Here is a 25,340-nt window from a genome sequence, read left to right as displayed (position 1 = left end):
TGTCATTCTATCACCCGAATAAAGATCATATTTCATTTAAAATAAATAATGTAATAAGGTGGCCGGTGGAATCGTGTAGCATCTGTTTTGGAACCGGCACGATTCAGGATTCAAGGTTCAAGCCCTGGGTCTGTGTCTCTATCTCTGTCAGGATGTTCACAGGAGCCTCAATGCTATGCTGGTTTAACAGCACGTAAAAAGAACTCAACACATTCATCAATGTCACTGACCTCAAAAGGAAATATGTATTTATACAGTACTATAATAGCTCGATATAATACGAAGTAGATGCGTTCCTGGAGTTTCGTTTGTATATTGAAACTTCGTATATTGAATCACGTATAACAGTATACTATGAGGATGTGTTCCCAGCACTTTATAACTTTCCATTTCATACTGTAAACACTTCATAATTTACCATTCATACTAATAATGAAGGTTTTTTGGGGTTAGATCGCGTAAATGTAAATGTGTCGTTACACCCGCCACCACCCGACAGCCAATTCGTAAGTTTTGTCACGTAAACAGAACATGCCAATTCGTGATTAGTACAGCACACCGGTGTGTTGGAGAGTTAACCCACAACATTTACAATTCGAGTACGACCAGCCTCGTCTGGTGATAGCCAGGGTTGTGGAGATATTCTCCTCTTTCGTTCTTAAAGAGGAATAAATATGATGTCATCACTTGTTAGGCAATCAGGTGCGAAGACGGGAGGGGGGTTAATGTATTCATATACAATGGGTATCTATTATCGGTTGGGTTATTCACAGCTAATCAACATATATACTGTACATGTACATTATGTTTGGGCATTATGCGTGTGCATTCTGTCGTCTTTGAAACCGCAATACCTGTTATTGACTGCTCACAGTTAATTACCATCGACTAACGGTGACGTGTATGGGCATGAAATTAAACAGTGTTATTACTTGATAATACGCTTCCAAGCAGCACTCAGCCTGTTGCTATAAGAACGGTAAAACAAATGTTTTCTCAATTTCAATATATTCTCTAATGAGTATTGGCCAGTAGTAACTAGTTTTGCATAGAACCTCAAAATTATCAAAATCAATTGAGTGTCCTTGTTGGCACGCATGTTCTGCAACTGCCGACAGTTGCGTTTGGGAGCATTTCATATTTCATATTTGATGTTATTTTAGTCTCATGCGGATCATTCGGCCCGTCTGACCAACGAAGCTATGAACAGAAGGTGCGCATTCATTCTAGATTTGAAGTTTTCGTGACTGCAAGGATTCATACTCTTTGTTAATTTCGGTAAAGTCACGTAGGCAAAAAAATAAAATGAATGAAAACCACTAAACTTCGTGATTTAATTTAGTTGTTTTCAATGATTTGATTTCATTTTTTACCTACGTGACTTTACCGAAAAAAACAAAGAGTATAGAAGGTGCGCACCGGATGAATTGCTCCTGTGGCAAATGCTGCGTTTTAAGGCAGGGGTCCCCAACCTCCGGGCCGCGTACCGCTACCGGACCGTGGCCTGTTAGGAACCGGTCCGCACAGCAGCAGGAGGTGAGAGCGGTGAGTCCGAGCGTGGCCCGCCAATTATTTTATTTACCACTTCCGTCCGCGACTCTTTCCCGCACTGCGCACTTGTCACAGTTTTGGTAAGCCCACAAGCTGCTAACCCCTAGTAGCCAAAATGAGTAAAAAACAAACATCGCTGGAGAGCTTCTTTGAAAAGAGTGAAAGACCCAATAATGAACCCACCCCGGTCCGTGAAAAAATTGCCTTCCACGAAACCGGTCCCTGGTGCCAAAAAGGTTGGGGACCGCTGTTTTAAGGCCCCCTATCTTATTCGTAAATTTGAGACCCCCTTGGGCCGCTTGGGGCCCTGCACTTTTGCCAAGGTTGCTTATGCCCAGAGGCACCGGCGGAAGTCTACCTGTGCCCGACGGGCGCACAGCGTCAAGGGGCGACCGGGGGGAGGGGGGGGGGACGTGAGTGGAAAATTACCACGAGGAGTGTGGGAGACAGCGAGTGTGGTGGTGCTGGTGGTGGTGTTGTTATGCTCAGCGCAAAGTCACTCAAGGTGAGAGGCGGCGGCGAGGCAATCATTGATGGGCCTTGACGGAAGAGGGCGACGAGCAAATCGTCCCGAATGTTTAGCCGGGGTGGCGGTGGCGGTGACGGCGGCTGTGGTGGCGGTGGCTGTGCTGTGCGTGGAAGGTAATCCAGCGCTGTGGGAAGGGGGGGGGCAGCTGCGAGAGTTGGTGGATCGTGGGCATCGAGGAGGAGCCGTAACCTGTCTCGGTGCAGTGAATGTGTGGACCTCCACCTGTTCCGTTTCGTGTGGGGATCGAGTGTTTCCCCCTTCACACGCGTGGATTTTTTTTTTTTGCTGAGTGGTGCAGGTTTGTCCCACTTGTAAACACACAACAATGGCCGACAACACCTTACTACGCAGAGGACCGCAAAGCTTTGGCAATTCTTGGGGCCGGCTCATCCGGCGACCCCGCCTGCGATTCCCCATCGCGCCTCCGAGTCGTCCTCTCTCTTTCTCCGCGAGAGCGAGCGAATAATGTGCGGCGCATGACAAGTTGGGATTATTGCTGCCACTACTATTATTGTATTGCTACAAGGTGTCCAATTTACTCAGGCTCCGAGCAGCCTTGAGCCTGGCTCGGGATCAAAGATGAAGACGACACCACGGCTTGCAGCCGTTGATGTCACCACGCCTCGCCAAAGCGCTCTCCACCTTCTACCCGATCCAGCTGCCGCTGCTGCTACTCACTCGACTCGCGACCTCCCCCACCACCTGGTCTCAGGGTCACCGGAATCTTGGGAGACCGATCTCCAATGCCCGTCTCGGCAGCCGTTCCCTTGACGCCCAACCCGCACGCCGTTGTCTTCGCTGTGCCAAGGGGCCGTCCATAAATGACGTCACGCGATTTTTGGACGATTTTTGACACCCCCCCCCACCCCCTCGTCACACGGCGTCACAAAAAGTCAGACCCCCCCCCTCAAATATGACGTCACAAAGCTCTGCCCTCCCCACCAAAACCATATTTCCATTTTGAAAATAAAACATGCTTCAAATCTAGATTTGAAGTTTTCGTGACTGCAAGGATCCATAGGGTTCTTTCGGTAAAGTCACGTAGGTGAAAATAAAAATAGAGAATAAAAACGTCGTGATTTTTATTCGTTCTTTTTAGTCTTTATTTTTTTATTTTTTTATTTTCACCTACGTGACTTTACCGAAAGAACCAAAGAATATGCTTCAAATCGCTTTAAACTATTGTCATTGTAGTGCGTATTTAATGTGGCGCTGTACTCTGATGTTGGAGGAGTGTTGTTATAACAATTAGTGTTGTTATAACAATTCTATATTTATTCAAAGTTGAGCATTTTGATGTGACGTCACATTTCTCACACCCCCCCACCCCCTCGTTACACATCGTCACAAAAATCTGACCCCCCAGGTGCGTGACGTCATTTATGGACGGCCCCCAAGCAACCAGTTGTCTGGGGCCCAGCAGTAGGGCGCTCTGTGCTCAAGTCAGAGGTCGCATTCGTCACACACAAAGTGCTTGCCACTAACGAACCTCGCTGATCTCGTCAAGGATGCGTAAACGATGACTCGAACTCGCGGTCACCCTCGCAGCAGCAGCAGCAGCGGCGGCTTTTGGCTGCAGGCCGTCGAACAAAGACGGGCACCGCATCGCGCGCTTTCGGATGCGCTTCTGTGGCCCGTCTGGAACGCTCTTCCTTACGATATAAGGGAACCACTGGAGCTATGCACTTCTTAGATCATCTAGATTGAAAACGAATTCCTATCGAATTGCTTTTTTTGTGTTTAGTTTGTTGTCCTTCCCCCGCACACCTCCGATTAGCACGGTTCGCTATGTATGGTGCGAAAAAAGTTCAAAATACACCCAGCGTAAGACATTTATTTTGCCCAATCAGATCACCAAGCACTCGCGCGCTGTACAAACGCACATCACCAGCAGTGGAACGCACACCACATCCCGAGTGAGCAAAAACGCAGAACCCAGACACGAAACCTTAGCGGTACTGGAGCAATTCTATACTAAGCGACGTTGCCAATATGAGCCCACGCACAGGGAGACACACTTAGCTCGCAATCACAAATTTCAGAACAAATCTTAGCACGGCAGCGCGTGTCATCTTGAAGTTGTGCACTATTGGCCGAGGTGGGGTTTGAACTTTTGTCTTCACAGCCTTATCACATTCATTCTCACCTCACTCGCAATCAATGCGTCAATCGTGTTTGTAGCAGGTAACTGTAATATATAGGCACAAGAGTCAAACAGAAAAAAACACAATGCCAGTGCGATTTACCAGATGTCACCGTTCATTCAAGTGCTTGTATTATTCTGCAGACATCTCGCCGTTCATTGTCACTGGCTCCTTGGGCTAAATGCACGTTTATGGCAGTTCAATTGCCTCTTCATCCCACGAATGTGCTTGCAATTGATGACAAACGATTGCACGTGCTTGTTGAACCAATCAAAAAAATCAACAGTGAATGCAACTCCGTGCTAAATCTTACATTGGGTGGTGCTCAGTGTTGGCGTGAACACGCTGGCTTACACCTTCAGCAGTGGCTCTCAAACCCTTTGGTTTGCCCAGGCCCCCACTGGTTCCCATGCCCCCCCCCCCAATCGCAACCACCCACTCCAGATTACTAAGGATGCAACATAGTAGTCACGTGTCCACGCCTCTCGTCAGCGTGGTGTTAGTAAGGCATTTGTTCCACGTGTATCAGTGCGTTTTGTGTTAAATAAGGCAAATGTATCACGTGTATCAGTGTGTGACGAGATGTTAACTACCTCGCTTGGTATGCAGGAGGCCGTGGGTTCGAACCCGACCCCGACGCCTGTTGTAAATTTGGAGTTTGCATGTTCTCTTTCCTCGTGATCGCGTGGATTTTTCTCTGGGTCCTTTAGTTTTCCCTCCACATTTAGAATAAACGTACGTTAAGAGAATTGGCTTCTATATATTTCCACGTGATAAGCCACTTCGTTTAGCTATCATTTGTGATAGCCAGGTCGCTTATGAAATGGAGCGATATAGCTCAGTGGGCCTTACCTGCTAAAATAAAATTAAGTTTTGGTTCCACGTTGGGTATCGGTGTATTGCCTCCACAGCATCGGCGCCGACGTTCCCCGTGAAAATTCAACGTTTCTCCTGCACGAGATCCATGCCGCAGCCTGCGGACCGATGCCCAACAGGGAAGCGGTGAAGCTGACGTGAAAGAGTGGATATAATAAAGGGGGCAGAGCACAGCTGCTTGTGTCAGCGCCTGTCAACGCCTGTGAATAATACACCCAATCACGCTGGCTGGATTTACATTACCAACGATGCATTTATTTTTTGGAAGAAAAAAAATAATCTCACAAAGCTTTGGAAACAGGTGATGTGAATGCACGATTCTGTACCCAAGGCTAACAACAACGACAAGGCAAAGATCTCTCAGATAGCCTTCAGAGACTGTTGGGGCAAGTACTGTTAGCGAGTAGCACCTACGAAGGCCGGCACGGCACACAAAGGGGTGGGTGGCCATCACCATGCCCAGCCCGCCTTTGTCTCCCCAGTGGCGATGTTTACACGCCGCACCAGGTACTCATTTAAGGCTGAGTCGACATCGGGGAGGCGGGGGACCGGTTCAGATAATCGTCACTGGTGCTGGCCGTGAGCGGGAATCGCACTCTGGCGGCCGGGTTCGTAGCGCATTGCACTCACCGCTGTTAAACGAGGCAAATGTACCACGTGTATCAGTGTGTGGTGAGATGTCAACTACCTCGCTAACCGCTGCACCACAGAGCCACGCTTACACATACACTGCCAAGACACCCAGTGCTTGAACATAGACATAACTTCAACCGAGAAGATGGATACAAATTGAACTATCATTGGAAGGATGTCATTAACCAGGTAATGCCTTAACTGGTTGTGGTTTTTTTCCATCCTACCTGTCGTTTACAGGTAGCCCTCCCCCGTGTCCCACACTCAGCTTCCCACTTCTAGCCCCGCCCACTCCCCCCCCCAGCCTCACGTCCTCTTCCCCTAGCGCTCACGCAGCCCCCCTTCCCCTACCCCCCCCCCTCTCTCCCCCCTTTCTTACCGATATAACCTCTTGCCACGGCAGCTCTCTCGCCAACTTCAGCATTTTCTTGCTGTGGTTGTTCCACCTGATGAAGATTGCTTGTGTTGCGATCGAAACGTCGTGATTTGTTTTATTTTATTTCTACCCACGTGACTTTACCGAAAGAACCAAAGAGTATGGATTCATGCAGTCACGAAAGCTTCAAATCAAGATGCAAGGAACCGTTTCACTACTAAAACGTAGCTAACAGCAGAATCGCAGTTGTGCTCTAAGGCAGCGGTCCCACAACCTTTTTAGCACCAGGGACCGGTTTCGTGGAAGACAATTTTTTCACGGACCGGGGGGGGGGAGGTCATCATTGGGTCTTTCACCCTTTTCAAAGAAGCTCTCAGGCGACGTTTTTTTTTTTACAAATTTTGGCTCGGGGTTAGCAGCTTGTGGGCTTATCAAAACTGTGGCTGAGACGAGTGCGCAGTGCGGGAAAGAGGCGCTGACGGAAGTGGTCAATAAAATAATTAGGTCGGGCCACGCTCGGACTCACCGCTCTCACCTCCTGCTGCTGTGCGGCCCGGTTCCTAACATGCCACGGACCGATAAGTGGGCGGGGGGTTGGGGACCCCTGCTCTAAGGGACGCGTTCTTACACTACACTGGTGGAGGGCAAAGGGCAACTTCTGATGATAAAAACAACAACACGCCTTTGAATTTAAGCGCACACCTGGATGGGGTCTGGGAGATTATATTTGCGGCTTCGACTGGCACATCAACTCGAGGATGCAGCCCTCGGCACGGCGTTTACGTCATACGCGGTACATACTAAATGACTGAATATCTTGTGCCCGTGAACGGATCAATAAGTGACATTTTGGACGCAAGTATACGTGACGTATGGTATGTACGGGTCTTCTGGATCCAAGGGGTCTCCAGGACCTGGTTTCAAATTTCTATTGCCTCAGCATCTGCGTTTGGCCCGTTGAAATCAGCAGTGTTTGGCTTTCTGGTGTCATATAGGCAAGGGCCTTCCAAGCTCATCATGGGGCATGTTCTGAAATGTTGATTGTTTCAGGGCACATTCATTATTGTGCAGGGGCACACCCGCCATTCTCCACTAAGTGACCATGACGTCACTTCGGCACCTGTGCCAGGCCAGGTGCACTTATGAGGCCACATGAAGTGTCCAAGGCTCGCTGGCAGGTCATAAAACAGACCCAAGTGCCATGGGTTGACTTGACTGAGATGACTGGCAGATGCACCAGCTGTGCACCCCCACCCCCCCCACACACACACATATATATAAATACAAGGTGCAGCCCTGCAATTTCTTGTTCACGCTGTTGCTGGGAAAAGGGTTTCCGCAGGAGTGAGCTTTCAGAGGTGTGGACTCGAGTCATGTGACTTGGACTCGAGTCAGACTCGAGTCATGAATTTGATGACTTGCGACTCGACTTGGACTTGCATAACAATGACTTTGTCCCACCTATGAGATGTGGACTCGAGTCATGTGACTTGGACTCGAGTCAGACTCGAGTCATGAATTTGATGACTTGCGACTCGACTTGGACTTGCATAACAATGACTTTGTCCCACCTATGAGATGTGGACTCGAGTCATGTGACTTGGACTCGAGTCAGACTCGAGTTATGAATTTGATGACTTGCGACTCGACTTGGACTTGCATAACAATGACTTTGTCCCACCTATGAGATGTGGACTCGAGTCATGTGACTTGGACTCGAGTCAGACTCGAGTCATGAATTTGATGACTTGCGACTCGACTTGGACTTGCATAACAATGACTTTGTCCCACCTATGAGATGTGGACTCGAGTCATGTGACTTGGACTCGAGTCAGACTCGAGTCATGAATTTGATGACTTGCGACTCGACTTGGACTTGCATAACAATGACTTTGTCCCACCTATGAGATGTGGACTCGAGTCATGTGACTTGGACTCGAGTCAGACTCGAGTCATGAATTTGATGACTTGCGACTCGACTTGGACTTGCATAACAATGACTTTGTCCCACCTATGAGATGTGGACTCGAGTCATGTGACTTGGACTCGAGTCAGACTCGAGTCATGAATTTGATGACTTGCGACTCGACTTGGACTTGCATAACAATGACTTTGTCCCACCTATGAGATGTGGACTCGAGTCATGTGACTTGGACTCGAGTCAGACTCGAGTCATGAATTTGATGACTTGCGACTCGACTTGGACTTGCATAACAATGACTTTGTCCCACCTATGAGATGTGGACTCGAGTCATGTGACTTGGACTCGAGTCAGACTCGAGTCATGAATTTGATGACTTGCGACTCGACTTGGACTTGCATAACAATGACTTTGTCCCACCTCTGGGAGCTTTAGAGCTCGGATATGTTTGACCTCCTCTTCCACACCGGCCAGACGTCTTGGAAGGGGTTGGAGCACCCACACTTTATCCCACCCCGTGTGACCTGCCAGGCGATTAACTGTAGCGTACAAATTCACGGCGACGAGATGTGAACGACCTCGCCTGTATATTGGGTGTTTGCGTGTCTCCCTCGGCGTGCTCGCGTGGATTTCTCTCTGGGTCCTCCGGTTTTTTTCTCTCCGCATTTAGAAATGTGCATTTAGAGTATTTTGCTGCTATACAGTGAGAGAAAAAAGTATTTGATCCCCTGCTCATTTTGTACGTTTGCCCACTGACAAAGAAATGATCAGTCTATAATTTTAATGGTAGGTTTATTTGAACAGTGAGAGACAGAACAACACAATCCAGAAAAACGCATGTCAACAATGTTATAAATTGATTTGCATTTTAATGAGGGAAATAAGTAACATTTGTGACATGCGTTTTTCTGGATTTTGTTGTTGTTATTCTGTCTCTCACTGTTCAAATAAACCTACCATTACAATTATAGACTGATCATTTCTTTGTCAGTGGGCAAACGTACAAAATCAGCAGGGGGTCAAATATTTTTTTCCCTCACTGTAAATGTCCACATGATAAGCCACTTCGTTGAGCTATTATTTGTGGCCAAGCCGCTTCTGAAAAAGAGCTACATAGCTCAGTGGGACTTACCTGCTAACATAAAAAAGGTTTATCGATTCGTTTCATATTATTGAGGTAATTAAGTTAATTGGCCGTTGTTTTTAACTGCCGAGCCGGGATACCGAACCAGCAAGTCCCGTGCGCGAATCGTTTCACCATGGCAGCATGCAGACGTTTCGTCAATGTTGTTCTCAATGGGCCCCAAACTGATCAAACCCACATTTTCCAGGCTGAACCCTGTTTAAACCAGTCCACGGGTATGCTTGCTTAAATAAAAGCTGCTGGGTAATACTGGTTCAAAGGGCCTTTAGGTAAAGACTAAAAATGTTACTTTACGTTTACCAATTTTATTTAATTTCTACCTACGTGACTTTACTGTACGAACCAAAGAGTATGGATTCCTGCAGTCACGAAATCTTCAAATCAAGATTGAAACCGATCTCGTTCACCGATGCTAAATGAAAATATAATATATTTTGCACACCAATTATATTTAGAAAAACTTTTACAGTAAATACCGGCAGTGTCATCGATGCTTAGGAATAGCAAATGGATGTCAAATAAAACTTGCAGCTACCCGTGACAACTACCGGGTTCCCAAGTTCGTCAAGTTCACCGTCTTGGCGCGATCGCAAAGTGACTTCAACCAAAAGAGATCCCATCACTGAATGGGGGCTTTTTACTTCATTTGGCCCAACTCCAGCGGAGGAAGAAACAAGTTCGTGTGCTGCCTGACACGAACACCCTTTCAATACAGAAGCACAAGTCGCTCTCCAATGCGATAAGCGGAGGCAAGTGGCCGTCCAATCAGGCTGGCCCCGACCATGAACATGTGGAATTATCACAAACGAATCGGGGGGGGGGGGGGGGGCCCTCAACAGAGATGACGGCTGTCCCCATTGTTTGAGCAGGGAGACACTTTGACGAACGTTGGAGGGTGAAGTTCGCCACTGAGAATGGGACGTGCTTTTTCGGGAATTCAATGTCTCCGGCTGAATCGAAAAAAAAAGAGTAGATGAGTGAACATCCCCATGTGCGTGCCAGCGGATGTTTACGCTCAACATGTTCAATTGGCCATAGCGACGGGAGCGGGCTGCACGGGCGGAAAACATTCAAGCCCTAATTGTTGTGCAGCTATCAGGAATGCGGCACTCAACAAATGATGTTTACGTTTGCCAGTGTTGCACCGTACTGAACTCTTGCAACCATAACATTTAGCCCGATGTGGCTCTGTCCGCCTGGGTGAGGTGGACCGTGAATAGATGGAAGTCGTGATGTACTTCACCCAACCTACACAGCAAGGAGACGGCCAGTATGTGACGGTGGAGCAAGTAGGTTTAGGACTCTTGTCAGTACTAGGGTTGAGTGTTATCACCCAAACGCAATTATTTTGTCTGGTACAGTACTGTACTTGGTTTGGTCCTGTGGAAAAACTAGCCCTTACCATGGGGATGTGTAATTTCAAGGACTCCTGACCAAAAATATAAACTATACTAAACTAATTTTTATTTTACCAGCTTAGGCCAACGAAGATAAAGCTCTTTTTTTTTAGAAGCGACCTGGCCACAAATGATAGCTTAATGAAGTGGCTTATCACGCAGACATTTATAGCAGCCAAATATTCTAAACGCACGTTTCGAGATGAGTGCCACCCCAGTGTACCAATATATTAATTTCAAACTTGTTTTAATCTGATGCCAAGACCAAGACTATTATGACAGTTGAGAAAAAAAAATCTAAGCGACTGGCGGCCGCTCAAAAATAATCTTCGCCCAATATTTTGCGCAATGGGATGGGTGCTTAAATCCACTGGTAATCCAGAGGAAGTGATGGAAATTCCACAATTCTATATCTTGCAAAGTGGTTAACCCGTGTTATTGACCTCCAAAGGAATGACGGGCTGAGTCTATCCCCAACAAGGGTTTGAATGTGTAATCTATTACAAGCAGCGCTCCCTTTAAATCACTGTGACACCAAACTGGGTTGGACGCAGAAGCATCAACACAAGTAAAAACAAAACCACCCCACATTTCAATCAGAAACAAAGATCGAGTCCACAAAAAAGTTCCAAATGAAACCACAATGTTTATTATCCTCTTTCAGAGTTTACTGTACTCCAATCAATACCTAGTTCGAGAAAGCACACGTAAAAAAAACACATTTCTGGTACTCAGCGAAGCATTAATTACAGCGTTTTTTTATTTGTATTTTTTTTACTTTTAATTACACCGCGACGTAGTAACGGTAAATTGTCTCTCACACTGCCGCACCGAAACAGTCGCCGTGTGAAGAGGAAAGCGGTGTGTGAAGGGGGGGGGAAAATCGGTAACAGCGCGGCGTTCTCGAACGATCTCTCCCGCGCCACACACCGCCCTGCCGCTGCTCGCGGAAGCCTACAAGACACAGGCTTGGGGGGTGGTGGGAACGCAATTCGGAGAACGCAACGACAAATCAAAACCAAATCCATTTCAAAGGGAAAACAAAACTGGCTCGGGTCACAATGGAACAACAACCCAAACGTGCCCCCAAAAGAAAGCCAAAGTGTGCAATCCCGAAGACAGGAACGAGTTACTGTCCAGTAAATCGCCCTCGCCCGATTTAAAGATTTGTGGGAACGAATTTTTGGGATAGGCGCGGGGGTGGACGCACGTTCTGCACGTCTCCAGGCGGCCTCTTGTTTATACAATGCATTTTTCACTTCCGACTGGACCACTGCAGTTAAATTGCTCTACTCGCAATCGGCAAGTGGCGATTTCTAATCGTCTGGGCTTAACGCGGACCATTATCTGGGGTTGTTCAAACGAGTGCCACTTTTTGAGAACGGTGGTTGTGGACCTTGCCATAGGAATGTGTAATTTCCTCTGCTGCCTTGGTAACCAACGGAGGTCAGTGCCGCTGCAAAATTAATTTGACCTGGATGATTGTTCAACGAAACATTGAAAGTTTCTGCGAAAAAGTAAAAACAAAAATATCTACTTGTTGATGATTACACAAGCTGATGCTGTAAAAGTCTCCTCCAAAAACTTGATGTGCTGTCTCAATGGGTGAACTGTGGGTGTGCAATTGACAGATATTTGACTCGGTGGGGTAAACATTAAACCCTGTGCATTGTTAGTTAAGTTGTAAGCAATTTTAGAGCAAGAGCGTGCAGCAATTAACCTAGCACCGTACACAGTAGTGTAATTCTCACTCCACCCAAAGTTGACCCCACGTGCCCATCCCTTGGCAGGCCAGCCAAATTTGGGTCATGGGTCTTAACGGCCAATTCAATAGACCTCTAGCAACGCGGTTTCACATCCAGTTTGGGTTGACCGCGACCAGCAGGGCCGACGTGGCAAACCTGGGGACAAGGACAGCGAAGAGGTCAGAACCATCCTCGCTCCCCCTTGCCTTCTCTGGTTCTAGCAGATGCAGTCTGGCCGAGTGGTTGGGTCAGTGAGAGTGCTCGACTCGGCCAATCAGAAGGTTTTGCGAGGTCGAATCGCGCGGGTTGAGAGCGCAAGCACCGCCGAAGAAAATCCAACATGGCAACAGCAGTCGTCCTACAAAGACGCTGGCCACTGCCAGAGGGAAGGTGAACTCTCCACCACGGGACCCACCACCACTACTATCAAAGAACGAGGTGGTTTTGCCTCTACGCTTGCACTTTATGCGCCCCGTTGCAGTATGGAGTCCAATTGGAGACTGAGAACGCAATGTGTTTGCCGACGATCAGAGGGTGTTTTGAAGCAAAGCATGAAAGCATTGAGAGAAAAAAAACTGCCCTCAGAAAAGCCAAGAACTGAGCCACGGACATTTAAAACCTGCTGTAAACTCGGTGCGGAAGGCAAGGGGCGTGCCACACGGGGACGGTCCGTGGAACGGGGGTGGACTGGTTCATTCCTATAGTTACCACAATCCAGTCACGCGGCTGGATTTCCAGCACTGTGGCGATACCGGCACGTGCTCTGCGATTCCCAGAAGTGCCATGAAATATAATCCAAGTTAAAGTGCCGCTCAGCTCAAACAAAAAAATGGGAGTGAGACTCAACTTCACTGGAGGTTCCGGCTTAGGGCCACCAATGGGAGAGATGTGTGCCACAATGCTCGTTTGAGCAGGGAGACCCGACGCTCGACTTTTCACCGCAGTTCCCGGCCCCCGTGGTGTTATTTTGTAGCACCGCCGGCTAATGCAACAGACGCACGAACGGCCGGACTCGACAGCTTGAATGGGAAAGCTGGCCACGAGTGCCCCGTAAAAGCTATCATCGTGACGCTTGACAACAAAACCCATGAGGCCCATGCAGTTTCGTGAAATGAATTAACAGAGCACCAGCCCATATAGTGTCCAGTAAATCAACACTGAAGAAATGTCAACACCCCCCCACCAACACCCTTTAAGGATAACATAAAGAATAAATGTAATTACAAGCAGGCCACCTAAGCTCACGTTTGCACCCAAACAGGGAATTTGTGCAAAGCAATAAAAACGAAAATAACAGAAATCGCAGCAATGAAAAAACCCAGTAATAATATGGTTTAAATAACTTGCTTTGGAACACTCATCAGATTGGATTTCATATAATAGACATATGCTGTATTACGCTTTTGACGTGCAGACGTGTTGTGCGGTACTCAAACGCTCGCAACTTAAGTATCCTATAGGACAACCAAAAAAAGGGTACGAGGTGTAAATAAATTTCGGTAATCGCACTGCTTTTAGAAAGGCTGGTAAATGAATGAACAAGCAGGAAGCCCCAACCAAGAACGAAAGGGGAGAGCTCGCTCCAACGGAAACCATGTTGAAGCGTTCATTTCAATTGCAGTGCTAGGAGAAAATTAAGTAATTGCAATCCCTACTATTTTGGTTCACTCCACACATTTTCATGATGCTTTTATTCCTCGACGCTTCTAAAGGTCAACCAACAGATTTTCCTATTCCCGTCCCGACAAAGACGCTCGCCTCCACTGAGAGAACATGAGTGAGCGGAGGCTTGTGCACGCACACACACACACATTTCACAAATGTCATAACAGCAATACACCAGCAGTATCATAAAACACATGTCTCAAACTGTTGCACATTATATTATATACGTTCATACATATACACACACATGCACACACATACCCATATTATAAAAATGGATGTGTGGGTGTGTGTATATATGACTTTCAAATAAGGATTTTCAGTATATCTAATTATTTTACATTTAAAATGGTATCTGGCTTGGTGGTGGCACTGTTGTAATGCCCAAACTCGCAATATTAAGATTTTGCTGAAATCTCAATTTAAAAGATTAATTCAGCTCATCCATCCCAAGATCAATAACATTACCTCTTAGTGGGAGGCCAAGCGGTTGCCCAAAGGCAAGATTGGGCCGGTGTGACGGGCACACGGATTTTTTCCCTGCAAAAGTTGACGCAATGTATTTAACGACGGGACAGGCTGAACCAACTTGTAAATGAGGAACAGCTCACGGAAAAAAAACAGTATTGTAGATGCCATCAGAAATAGGGTAGGAGAGGGTGCAGGATTGAAGGCAGGCTTAGCCGCGAGAGTGGCTGGTAATCCAGGACAATTCTGAAGCCAGACGTTGGTAAAAAGACAGGATGAGGAGACCCTGGAGCTCAGATGTGTAGGTAGAGTCTTGGCAGTACAAGGGAAAAAGTGAGGTGGAATTTAAAGTCATGGACAAGACTAAATATTAATGTGTGTATAATCTAAATATTAGTTTCCTATTGCATCTAAGGGACGCTTTTATAATAGAGCACAAACTGCGTGCACAAGGCCTCTGCAAAGGGCTCTCAGCACGTGCACGTTGATTGACCGATGAGATGAAGGAAGGACTTGGGAGCATGAGGATGCACACTTCATTTGCATCCGGAGGACTGTTTCCCTGTCATACTTTTGAAGCACATTTTTACTCCTTGAGAAAGCTGTTTTAATTTAGGATATCTCTGCTTATAAAGGCCTCCACATTCAGCACCCAGTTTAACAACCTCACGATTGGCCGTTCGAGGGTCACATGATCAGGGGTTTCCTCAAATTGCTTTGGCAAACCACGTGAAACAATTGCAGTTTTTTACCATAGCAATATGTATTTGAATAAAGAGCATTTTGCAATAAACGATGTCTCGTTGCGTTTAAAAACATAGCTGTGGAGTAGAGATGTGCACCTCCGGAAGAAAACATTTTGAAATGCAAGATATCATGTGAAGCAAAGCCACTAAAAAAGCATTTCTGAGTAGGATGTATTTCATATTTTTTTTACGCGTAAAGACCTTAACTTCAAACAGGACGTGGTTGTGCATTCACATGCAACTAAGCCTCATGTCATAATTTCCTAGGGCTCAGCTTCATAAGCTGGTATCGCCACCCCCCCTGGACAGAAGTTTACATCAAAACGTTCAACAAAGCGTCGCCGTTAATAAAGCAAATGTCACTCCAGGCTGCGTCGTCTTACACTTGTGGCCTCACTGCTTTATTTGTTTTGTTGCAAAAAAAAAAACCAAGACACACACCGAAACAATATACAGGAACTCATTCTTGCGTCGCGTGCCACATGCGGCGAACACGATTCCGGTTTGATTCGAAAAACGAGTCGTGCCACAGCAGTTGGACCGGGACCCAAACTCAACCAACAGGAGAGAGAGAGGAGGGGGGGGGGGGTGCTTCCTATTGACCTCTGGCCGCCACTTGATTATTTGGCGAGGGGTTGATGGCAAAGAATCTTCATTGTGGATTTCAGGGTAAAAGCACAACAGCTGCGGCGCTGTCACAGCAAACTCACGGCGGTGTGCACGCTGTTATCAGCCTAAATTTAAACCAGCAACGGAGAAAGAAATAACGTAAAAAAAAGATTTCACGAATTGGAAAGAAAGCATTTGACTAAAAGCAAAAGCAGCATTCCATGAGTAACATGAATAGCTTTTTTTTTTACAGTAAATCGAATAATATTTTTCGACCGCCATGACTTGCCACTGTTGCCACTTCAGTCCTGTTTTTTAATTAGGCAAAGTCGCTGAGCATGCGAGAGACAGCGCCCTGCGATGCCCAGTGTACATTGGTTATGGGGTGGGCGAGGGTCGGACTGCAAGTAGCCAATGTTAAAGTTACTGGCCAGCGAACAGTGAGCGAGCTGGGCTTGTTACAATACAGCAATCGTAACGTCGAGACTGAAAAATAAATCTACTGTGAAGCTTTACACCGTTAATTCAGTTGTCATTCGGATGTCAGGTTAAGATTTTCTTTATGGAACTTTCTAGGGATCAAAGGATGCGGTGCGGGTCCCAATTTGGAAGCTCTCAAGCCATGCTGTCCGAGTACATTGTTGTAAATCACGAGCAATTTTATTGTTTCGTTAAACTAGTCATCATACCAGTTAATAGACGTCTATGCTGTTGCATGGGCAAGCAATTGTTACAATTATGGTTCTCAGCTTCGCCTCAAGCTTGTAATACTAATAAGAGATGTGCAGCAATAGTGATAGCGCTGGATTTTAATAGAGCTGTAAATATCAGAAGGTAATGTAGTTCATTTCTTCCCACGTGTCACGGACAACGCGCTCTGGGGGTCCCCACTGCAAGGGCTGCCGCATGCGTGAAGGCAATCGAAATCGGGGGAGGACGTCACTACCATCATACACCGGGTTGGGCCAGGGCAATTGAAGTAACAACGGCATTTGGTTACCCCAAGCTTCAGAGCTATGAATGACTTCAGCAATTAAGCTATAGACTCTACACCAAGCCTGTAGCCAAGGCCTGATCTAATATGCGCACGCATGTGCACGCGCACACACACACACCACACACACATTCACACGTTCGCACAAATGTACCCCACCCGCTCGCACTTACACGTCAAGCCTTGCAGGCTGCCCCACGCAAGCAACCCACACATACTCGCACGCCAATAACACGCAACGACAACACCCCAACCCTTTATCACTTGCCCTCGTCTGACTTGATCGCTTGGGGTTTGATGGGCCCGGTGCGCACTGGTTTCCCAATGGTTGCCTGTGGCGACGGCGTCTGGGCCAGCGGCGTTGTCGTCGTCGTCTGGGCAGCAATCGGCGTCGTGATCAGAGTCGGCTCGGATTCGACCGCTGCGCGCTCCGGTGGGGCCTCCGTCACCTCGGGTTTGGTTGTTGTTGTTGTTGACGTTTTGTGCTGCTGTTGTTGTTGCTGCTGCTGCTGCTGCTGGGGTGGTGGCGGTTGCTGCTGCTGGGGTGGTGGCGGTTGCTGCTGCTGCTGCTGCTGTTGTTGCGGCACCTGCGGATGGTGTACGACCGATTGCTGTCCGGAGAAGAAGAGCTGCGTGGATTGCAGAACCTCGGCCCTCTGTCTCGCCTGTTTTTCACAGCCGCACAGATACATAACAAAGGTCACCTTTCCACCTTTCCCTCTCAGAGCAAGCGCTGTTAGCGGGTACCGATTTAGGCCGGATCTCCTCACTTCAGTCAGTGTCCCCCCCCGAACACAGAGGGGCTCACCTTTTCCATACCCAAGGCCAAACCAGGTTTGGCAGTCCTCACCTTGATCTGGTCAGTGACGCGGGGTAAGGGGGCTCCGTGCGTGACGCCGGGGCGCACGCTCGCCGGGCCCCCCAGCGAGGCTGCGGGTGGTTGCCCCCCCCCCACGGCTGGGCCCAGTGATGGGGGTGGGGCTCCCCCCCCACTGCTTCGGCCCCCACCCTGTCCCTGGGAACACAGCAGCGGTGTTTCAGCGAACGCGAGCATGTACACGCACAAGGAGGCGTACGTGCGCGCACGCGTGTATCAAGGGCGCGCATGGGTCAACGCAACAGTGAAAAAACACCGTGTGCAACGCAACTCAGTGTTGGTACAGTTGTAGCAGTGGACTTAACAACGGGAGCATGTGTGTGCACAAAGCAGTAACATGCAACTGTGTATCAGCTACACATTAACATAGCCACGTGTCTGTGTGTGTAGCAGTAATGTGCGAGCGTAGCACTTAACACAAAGGGTGCAAACAGTTAATAGAATATATTTAACACTTTGAAAACTTCCACTTGCCATGAGTTTGAGGCTGCAAAAAAATGCGTTGTGTTCGAGTAAAGGGTTAAGGATTAGACCATCGGGTTAATATTAAAGTTAAGAGTTATTCGAATTACAGTTAAGCATTATTGACCAATGTTGAGGGCGTCCAGGGCAAGGGTTTGAACTAATTTTTTTTTATTTTACCAGGTAAGCCCCACTGAGCTATATAGCTCTTTATTTACAAGTGATCTGGCCACAGATGGTAGGTCAACAAAGTGGCTTATCATGTGGAAACTTATAGCAGCAGCCAAATCATCTAAACTAGCTTGTTTGTCCCGCCCAAGGACGGGTGTATATTGCAGTAAATCTGAAATAATAAATAGAAAAATTGTTCAGGTCATGATTATTAATTAGGGGGGGGGGGTTCCCCACGTGGAGTGACATCACCTCATGATTATTGGGGAGGGGTGCAGCATGTGGAGTGACGTCACACGCGGGACACACACATTCTTGGCTTATTATATTAATCGAAATGCAAGTTAATTGTGGAGGAAAAAACCAAAGGACCTGGAGAAAAATCCAAATGACCACCACACGGACAGAAGACAAATGTACATGCGTCATTGGTTGGGATCGAGCCCACGACTTGCTGCATACCAGGCGAGGTAGGTAACATCTCGTCACCACACTGATACACGTGATACATTTGCCTGAACACAAAACGCACTGACACCGGGCTGACTAGAGGCGTTGAACACGTGATCTCTATATTGTTGTCCTTAGTAACCTGGGGAGAGTGGTGGAAATTGGAGGGGGGGGCCAGTGGGGGGGCATGGGAACCTGTGGGGGCCCAGCCAAACCAAAGAGTTTTAAAGCCACTGCTGGAACAGGAAGCCAGCGTGTTCATGCCAATATTGAGCAGCACCCAATGTAAGATTTAGCACCGAGTCACATTGACCGTTAATGTTTTGTATTGGTCTAAGAAGCACGTGCAATCGTTTGTCATCAATTGCAAGCACATTCGTGGGATGAAGAGGCAATTCAACTGCCACAAACGTGCAATCAGCCCAAGGAACCAGTGACAATACACGGCAAAATGTCTGCAGAATAACACAAGCACCCACGAATGTGGTGGGACGCTGTGTGGCGTGCCATTACCTGGGCGCTCACGGGACGCTGGGACATTGGAGGGGCGGCGGCGGCGATGACGACGCCGGCCGCCTGCGTGCCGGACGTGGGAGCCACGTTAACCGGGGCCGCAGCCGGTGGGGCTGCCTGGGTGGGGGCCGGCACGGTGTAGCGCTGGATGGGCGTCACCGGGGAGAACGGCGATGCAGAGGTGCTCAGGGATGACACTGGCGGGGGTCGGGGCGCCTGTGGAGGGAAGCAAACATGAAGGTCCTGCGCTCACACCCAGATTAGGCGCAAGGACTCATTGCACTGTTACTTTGTCGGCACCGCAGTGGCGAGACGTTAACTACCTCCAGCCTGGCATACAGGAGGTTGTGGATAGGCTGCAGGCTGATTTTACAGTCCATGTCATTATAATTTCCATGTCATTATTTATTTATGCCCCGTAATGCATATACAATAATCCCTCGCTTAACACATTTTCGCTGAACACGGCACTTTTCAGGAACGCGTCGACCACGCTAAAACTAGGAATGACTGTACTTAATTTTCAGCGCGCAAGCAGAAAATCTAATTAGAATTGTTTGGCATGCACAAGTTAATGTACGGAGTCTTTGTCTCTTCTTCAGTGCTAATGTACACATACCGATTAACAAGACTTCCTGCAGACTTCAGGGGCAATTTTTAAAGCACCTATTAAGAAAGTCACGGCACATCAAGCGGTGGTGACAAGCACCACTCGCGGTGGTGACCTTTGTCTCCCCACAGTTCTGTTGTGGACACCCCGCAATAGGTGCTCATTTAAGTCTAAGACGACCTGAAGGTGGTCCAGAACCAATTCAGACATCACTCGCCGTTTATGTAAATTGTGAAAAAAAATCAAATTCAGATTCTTCAGTTTGTAAGTGTGTTAACCACTGCACTACTGCTCTATCACGGATTAAGACACTCACCAACGCACATACATGAAAGATAAACTAGTTCACAAGCAAGTGCGTACACACACAAAAACATGGATGCAAATGCAGACGCTCACGTGTACATATACAACAACCGCCATTCGCCACGAAGTGGCGGTGACGTCACCAGGACGCTTGTGCCAGGCTATGTACACGTTGAGGCGACGTGAAGTGTTGAACGCCCGCTGGCAGGAGGTCACGGAGCAGACCCAGGTGCCACGGGTCGACTGAGATGACTGGCTGATGTACCACCTGTGCCCCCTACTGTGCCAACTTGCTGTGCTTTAGCCACCCGGCGCAAAGCTCGTTGTTGTGAGCGTCGCTCCTCCGCCCTCCGTTGTTGGAGGGCAACTGCCTCTAACTGCCCAGCAGCGTCCTTCACAAGCCTCCTCCACAGAGGCCGATCTTGACACCGCTGGTACCAGTCATCGGCAAGTCCACTTAGCTCCACATCCTCCTGTACCACATCACTTAATCTCTTCTCTAGCTCGTGCTGCGCCCGTTTAGCCCCCTCGATCCGGCCGAACAAAGCTCTTTTGGCATGCGGTGATTGGGCATGCGGGCTACATGGCCCAGCCAACGCAGCCTTGCCTGCCGGAAGCGCTCACCGATGGGACTTTGTCTAGATCTTTCGAGGATTTGTGAGCTCCTCACACAATCCAGCCTGGTTAAACCCAGGATTGATCGTAGGCAGGCCAGCCTAAATGTTTCAAACCGACGAAGATGTTCCATTAGGAGGTCCACGTTTCGCAAGCGTAGAGAAGGGAGGGAATGACTGTGGCCGAGAAGACCCGAAGCTTCGTGTGGGGCGACAGACCAGGTGGCTTCCACACAGCGTTACGCAACCGATGAAAAGATAATGCCGCTCGGCTGATTCGGAGTGAGACCTCTGCTGTTAAACCGGAGCCGGTCATGAGCATACTGCCCAGGTATGGGAAACTCTCCACTCTCTCCACAACTGCCCCATCACTGATTGGGAGTTGTGGGGGTGGAGTGCCCGATGGTAAAATATACCCAAGGCAGGTGCTTCGTTTTGGTGGGTCTGATGGTAAGGCCCCACCTCTTAGTGGCATACTCCAGGTTCAGCAGCAGCGCCTCCAACTCCTCCTGAGTGAGCCGCAATTACGAGATCATCGGCATACATAACGTGGTTGACCAATAGGCAGCCATCCCTTGGCTGCACCCGGGCATCGATCAGCCTCCCATTGTATCTGTACCACACACACAACTTCACACACGCACTAAGACACCCAGAAGCCCACACAACGGCTCACCTGGTGCTGGTAGACCTGTGTGAAAGGTTGGCCCATACGGGTGGATTGTGGGGGGCCTCCCCCAGTTTTGCCGACCCCTGAACCTTTAGTCGAGGAACTCCCGGCCAAACTGGGACTGATAGAACCCGGCCTGAACCACACGCACATACACATCAGTGAAAACACACGCAACGTTATACACAATCATGCAAAACTAAACTAATAAAAAACAAATATTTTACCAGGTAAGGACCACTGAGCTGCATAGCTTATTTTCATGAGCGACTTGGCCACAAATGATACCTCAACGAAGTGGCTTATCGTGTGGTCATTTATAGCAGCAAAATAATCTCAAAGCAGGTTTCTAAATGCTTAGGAAAAACCAGAGGACCAGGAGAAAAATCCACGGGGCCATTGGGACAGCATGCAAACTTCAAACCTACCGGCGTCAGCGTTGGGATCGAACCCACGACCTCCCGCATAACAGACGAGGCAGTTAACATCTCGCCACCGTGGTGCCCCTATATAGTGGTGTTCGGTGCTGTACACTGCAAACCTTGTATGCTACATTGTACCATTATCAATGGGTGTGCGTGCCGTGAATGGGATGGTGTGCTGCATCATGCCTGTTGGCAAGGTGTGTACTCGACATGGTGTGTTGTGTAGCATGGTGCGAGCTGTACATGATGTGGTGCGTGGCATGTGGTGCCGAGAACTTTATGAGGTTCTCAGTGCTATATGTGGTGTGGTGTGGTGTATGCGGCGTGGTAAAAAATGTATGCGAGGGGTGGTCGATATCTGTATGGCATGTGGTGTGTGCTGTATGCGATGTGGTACTCGCTATATTCCCGCTCAATGCCAACAGAAGTGGCCTTTAACAAGTACCTGGTTTTGGTTTGGAAACAACAGCATTGGGGAGCCAAAGGTGTTTGCAAACAACCGCCTCATGAGCCGTGCCAGCCTTAATGTGCTCACGAACAGCACTTGCCCCAACAGTCTGGTAAAGGCTATACAGGGGATCTTTGTGTTCGTTTCTGTTGCTTTGTGTCACAGCGCAAGCCAAGCTACCTGAAGGGGCTCGTAGCCGGGGTGTTGCCGTGCGGAGTTTGCGGAGGAGTGTGATGTTTCACCTCTCCGGCCATGCCATAATCCGACACCTGGAAAATCTGGTTATGGGGTGGGTGTGCAAACAAACCATCGGGTTAATAAATGCTTCCCTCCAGGCCAACCGGCTTATGCTCAAACGATTTATTGTAATGGCACCGCAGTGTTACACTGGTGACATCAACACACGAGTGAACGTCATGAGGGTTTTGCTGGAAACTGCTAACATGGCAGTGTGCATGAGCAGAAGAACGATTGCATTGCATAACAGAGAGATGGCGACGGCTTTGGGAGGATTTAATTTCCTTATTATTATGCTCGTTTACCCAGGAAAGCCTCGGTATCTTTACAGCAGTGGCAAATGATTGTGATAGATTACAATTATTCTAATTTGGACCATGATGCCGTCAACACCATGGTCTACTTTTGCGAATAGCGTCACGGGATTTTTAACTATTTACTCTTTTTATTTTAGCAGGTAAGGCTGACTGAGCTGCACAGCTGTTTTTCAGAAGTGATAGCTCAACGAAGTGGCTCATCATGTGGAAATTTATAGCAGCCAAATACTCTTAAATGCATGCTTCTAAATGTGGAGGGGAAAAACCGGAGGACTCTGAGAAACATCAACGCAACCACGGGGAGAACACGCAAACTCCAAATATACAGGCGTGAGAGTCGGGATCGAATCCACGACCTCCTGTATACCAGGCGAGGTAGTTAACATTTCGCCAGCATGAAGCACATGGCGTGGTGACATTGTTATGTTAATATTCTTGGTTCTTTCGGTGAAGTCACGAAAGAACCAAGAATATGAATCCCAGCAGTCCTTTAAATCAAAATTGTTATGTTAATTACAACCAACTGCATTAATATTGAGGGCGGCCGCTGCAATCGTGCCGTGTACTTCCACAGCAAGCGGCGAACGCGCTGCCACTGGGGCACGTCACTGCCCACAAGACCGCGGCTGATGACGTCGACGACGGTTCACAGACGTGTGCGCGGCTTGCCTTGTGCTGGCTGGGCGTGTAGCGTGGGACCTGGTTGGAGATGGCTCGCGGCGCCGCGTGCGCGAGGACGCCTCTCGTCTGCGGGACCGCCATCGACGGCTGTGACATCCTGCGAGACACAAACCAGTCCTCAATGAGAGCGACGCGGCGGCAACAGCAGCAACAGCAGCAACAGCAGCAACAGCAGCAACAGCAGCAACAGCAGCAACAGCAGCAACAGCAGCAACAGCAGCAACAGCAGCAACAGCAGCAACAGCAGCAACAGCCGAGCGTCCGAAAGGTGCGCGTAGGTTCCGTGGCTGGATCGGCTGAGAGTAAGGCCTCACGCTGGTTATAACAGGGAAACATCTTGTTAAAGCAGGATTAATGATCGTCGTTCATTACCCCCCTGAGTTATGCCTGCACACCCATTACCAGAGTTGACTGTAAAAGTCTTTTGTCCTCGCGAGTGAAGTTTTAAATCTGGGTCTGGAAGCCAGAACAGGGAGCTGCGGATGCACAAATATGAGATCGTTATTCTGGATTGTGCCATCCAAATTGTGTCCTCCCCCTCCAAAAGCCTTCTCTCCACACGTTCCATGCGGCCCCTGTGGGAAGACGCTAAATTAAACTGTGAAATGGTGATACTCACGTGGCAAAACAGCTATCGCCTAAGGATGTGTAATCTTCAACCGACAACACCATTAATAAAAATGGGCCATACGACGTATGTTGAACTTTTCGCACCGTACGTAGCCAAGGTACAGGGGAAGGACCACAAACTAAATACAAAAAGCAGTTGTCAAGAAATTGACTTTTCAATCAAGATGAGTTTTCAATACATATGTATTGGACGACAGAGCAAAGTCCCTGTGAACGAAGCACAGGCGGGCGCTCATTCCTCGCACACAGCCCTTACCCCTGGAGGGCAATGAGCGTCTGCTGGGTGCCTCCGTATCCCTGCATGGGCAGCCCCATGTGCTGCAGGGCGGCTGCCGGCGACTGTGATGTGGCGTAGAAGCCACTCTGCTGGGGCTGGGAGTACACGCCGAGCTGGCCCATGCCCTGTCGTGCCTGGGGGGAGCCCGCATACACACACACACACGTGCACGCACACGCGTACGTGCACGCACACGGACACACGCGCACACACACACAATCACCCCCCATTGAGCTGTAGAGATTGCCCAGACAAGTGGTGTGAGTCAGCACCTATGAAAGGTCGAGTGTGGGGCTGCTTTAGTCTGTGGTGCTGATGTTCACCACATGCACAAACACGCGAAAAACCACCAGACAGACTAAATTGGCATGCACGACACGACACATTCGCGCGCACGCTCCGACCACCTCGCATTCAACGAGAGATACACACGCACGCCAAGCCCTGCATCGCAGACGGACAGGCACCTGCATGAGGTGACTCGAGTCCATCATTGGCGTCTGCTCATAGATGAAGGCGGGCAGAGGCTGGTGCGGCGGTGGTGGCGGTGCAGGCTGGGGGGCCGCCTGGCTGTACTGTTTGCCCATGTCCGACGCGAAGCCTCCCCCGTACAGGGGCTTTGGGGGGTTGCCGGCCGACAGCACCAGTGCCGACGGCTGCGTCAGGCTTGGCTGCAGGAACGCCTGGCCGGACCTGCGCACGAAACGGGAATTGCTACTTAAAGATCAACCGAGGGAACGGCACGAGTGAAGTAACAATCAGCGGAGGTGTACATCTGTAAGGTTAAGAGGTATTTTTTTTGCGTCGCATCTTTCTTTAAACGTCGGCAGCCTTCACGCAACCAAGCCGAGCGC

General features: G+C 48.7%; 1 protein-coding gene across 6 annotated transcripts in view; it reads right to left on the bottom strand.

Moving 5' to 3' along the window:
- Positions 1-11,325: 11,325 nt before the first annotated feature.
- LOC144933192 (uncharacterized) overlaps positions 11,326-25,340 on the bottom strand; it is a 97,131-nt gene continuing 83,116 nt past the window's right edge. For 4 of the 6 annotated variants that reach the window (XM_078857821.1, XM_078857822.1, XM_078857823.1 and 1 more), the window contains 8 exons: positions 24,954-25,179; positions 24,466-24,620; positions 23,568-23,676; positions 22,525-22,622; positions 21,478-21,607; positions 19,272-19,487; positions 17,649-17,813; positions 11,326-17,463 (listed from right to left, as the gene is read on the bottom strand). In XM_078857821.1, the coding sequence (XP_078713947.1) occupies positions 17,059-17,463; positions 17,649-17,813; positions 19,272-19,487; positions 21,478-21,607; positions 22,525-22,622; positions 23,568-23,676; positions 24,466-24,620; positions 24,954-25,179 (1,504 nt within the window). In that variant the 3' untranslated portion in view covers positions 11,326-17,058. The remainder of the gene's footprint in view (positions 17,464-17,648; positions 17,814-19,271; positions 19,488-21,477; positions 21,608-22,524; positions 22,623-23,567; positions 23,677-24,465; positions 24,621-24,953; positions 25,180-25,340) is intronic. The other 2 variants (XM_078857824.1, XM_078857825.1) reach the window with 2 other exon arrangements.

The sequence above is a fragment of the Lampetra fluviatilis genome, chromosome 6 (genome assembly GCF_964198595.1).
Source record: "Lampetra fluviatilis chromosome 6, kcLamFluv1.1, whole genome shotgun sequence".
Classification (NCBI taxonomy): Eukaryota; Metazoa; Chordata; class Hyperoartia; order Petromyzontiformes; family Petromyzontidae; genus Lampetra; species Lampetra fluviatilis.
This window is presented reverse-complemented; position numbering and strand designations above follow the sequence as displayed.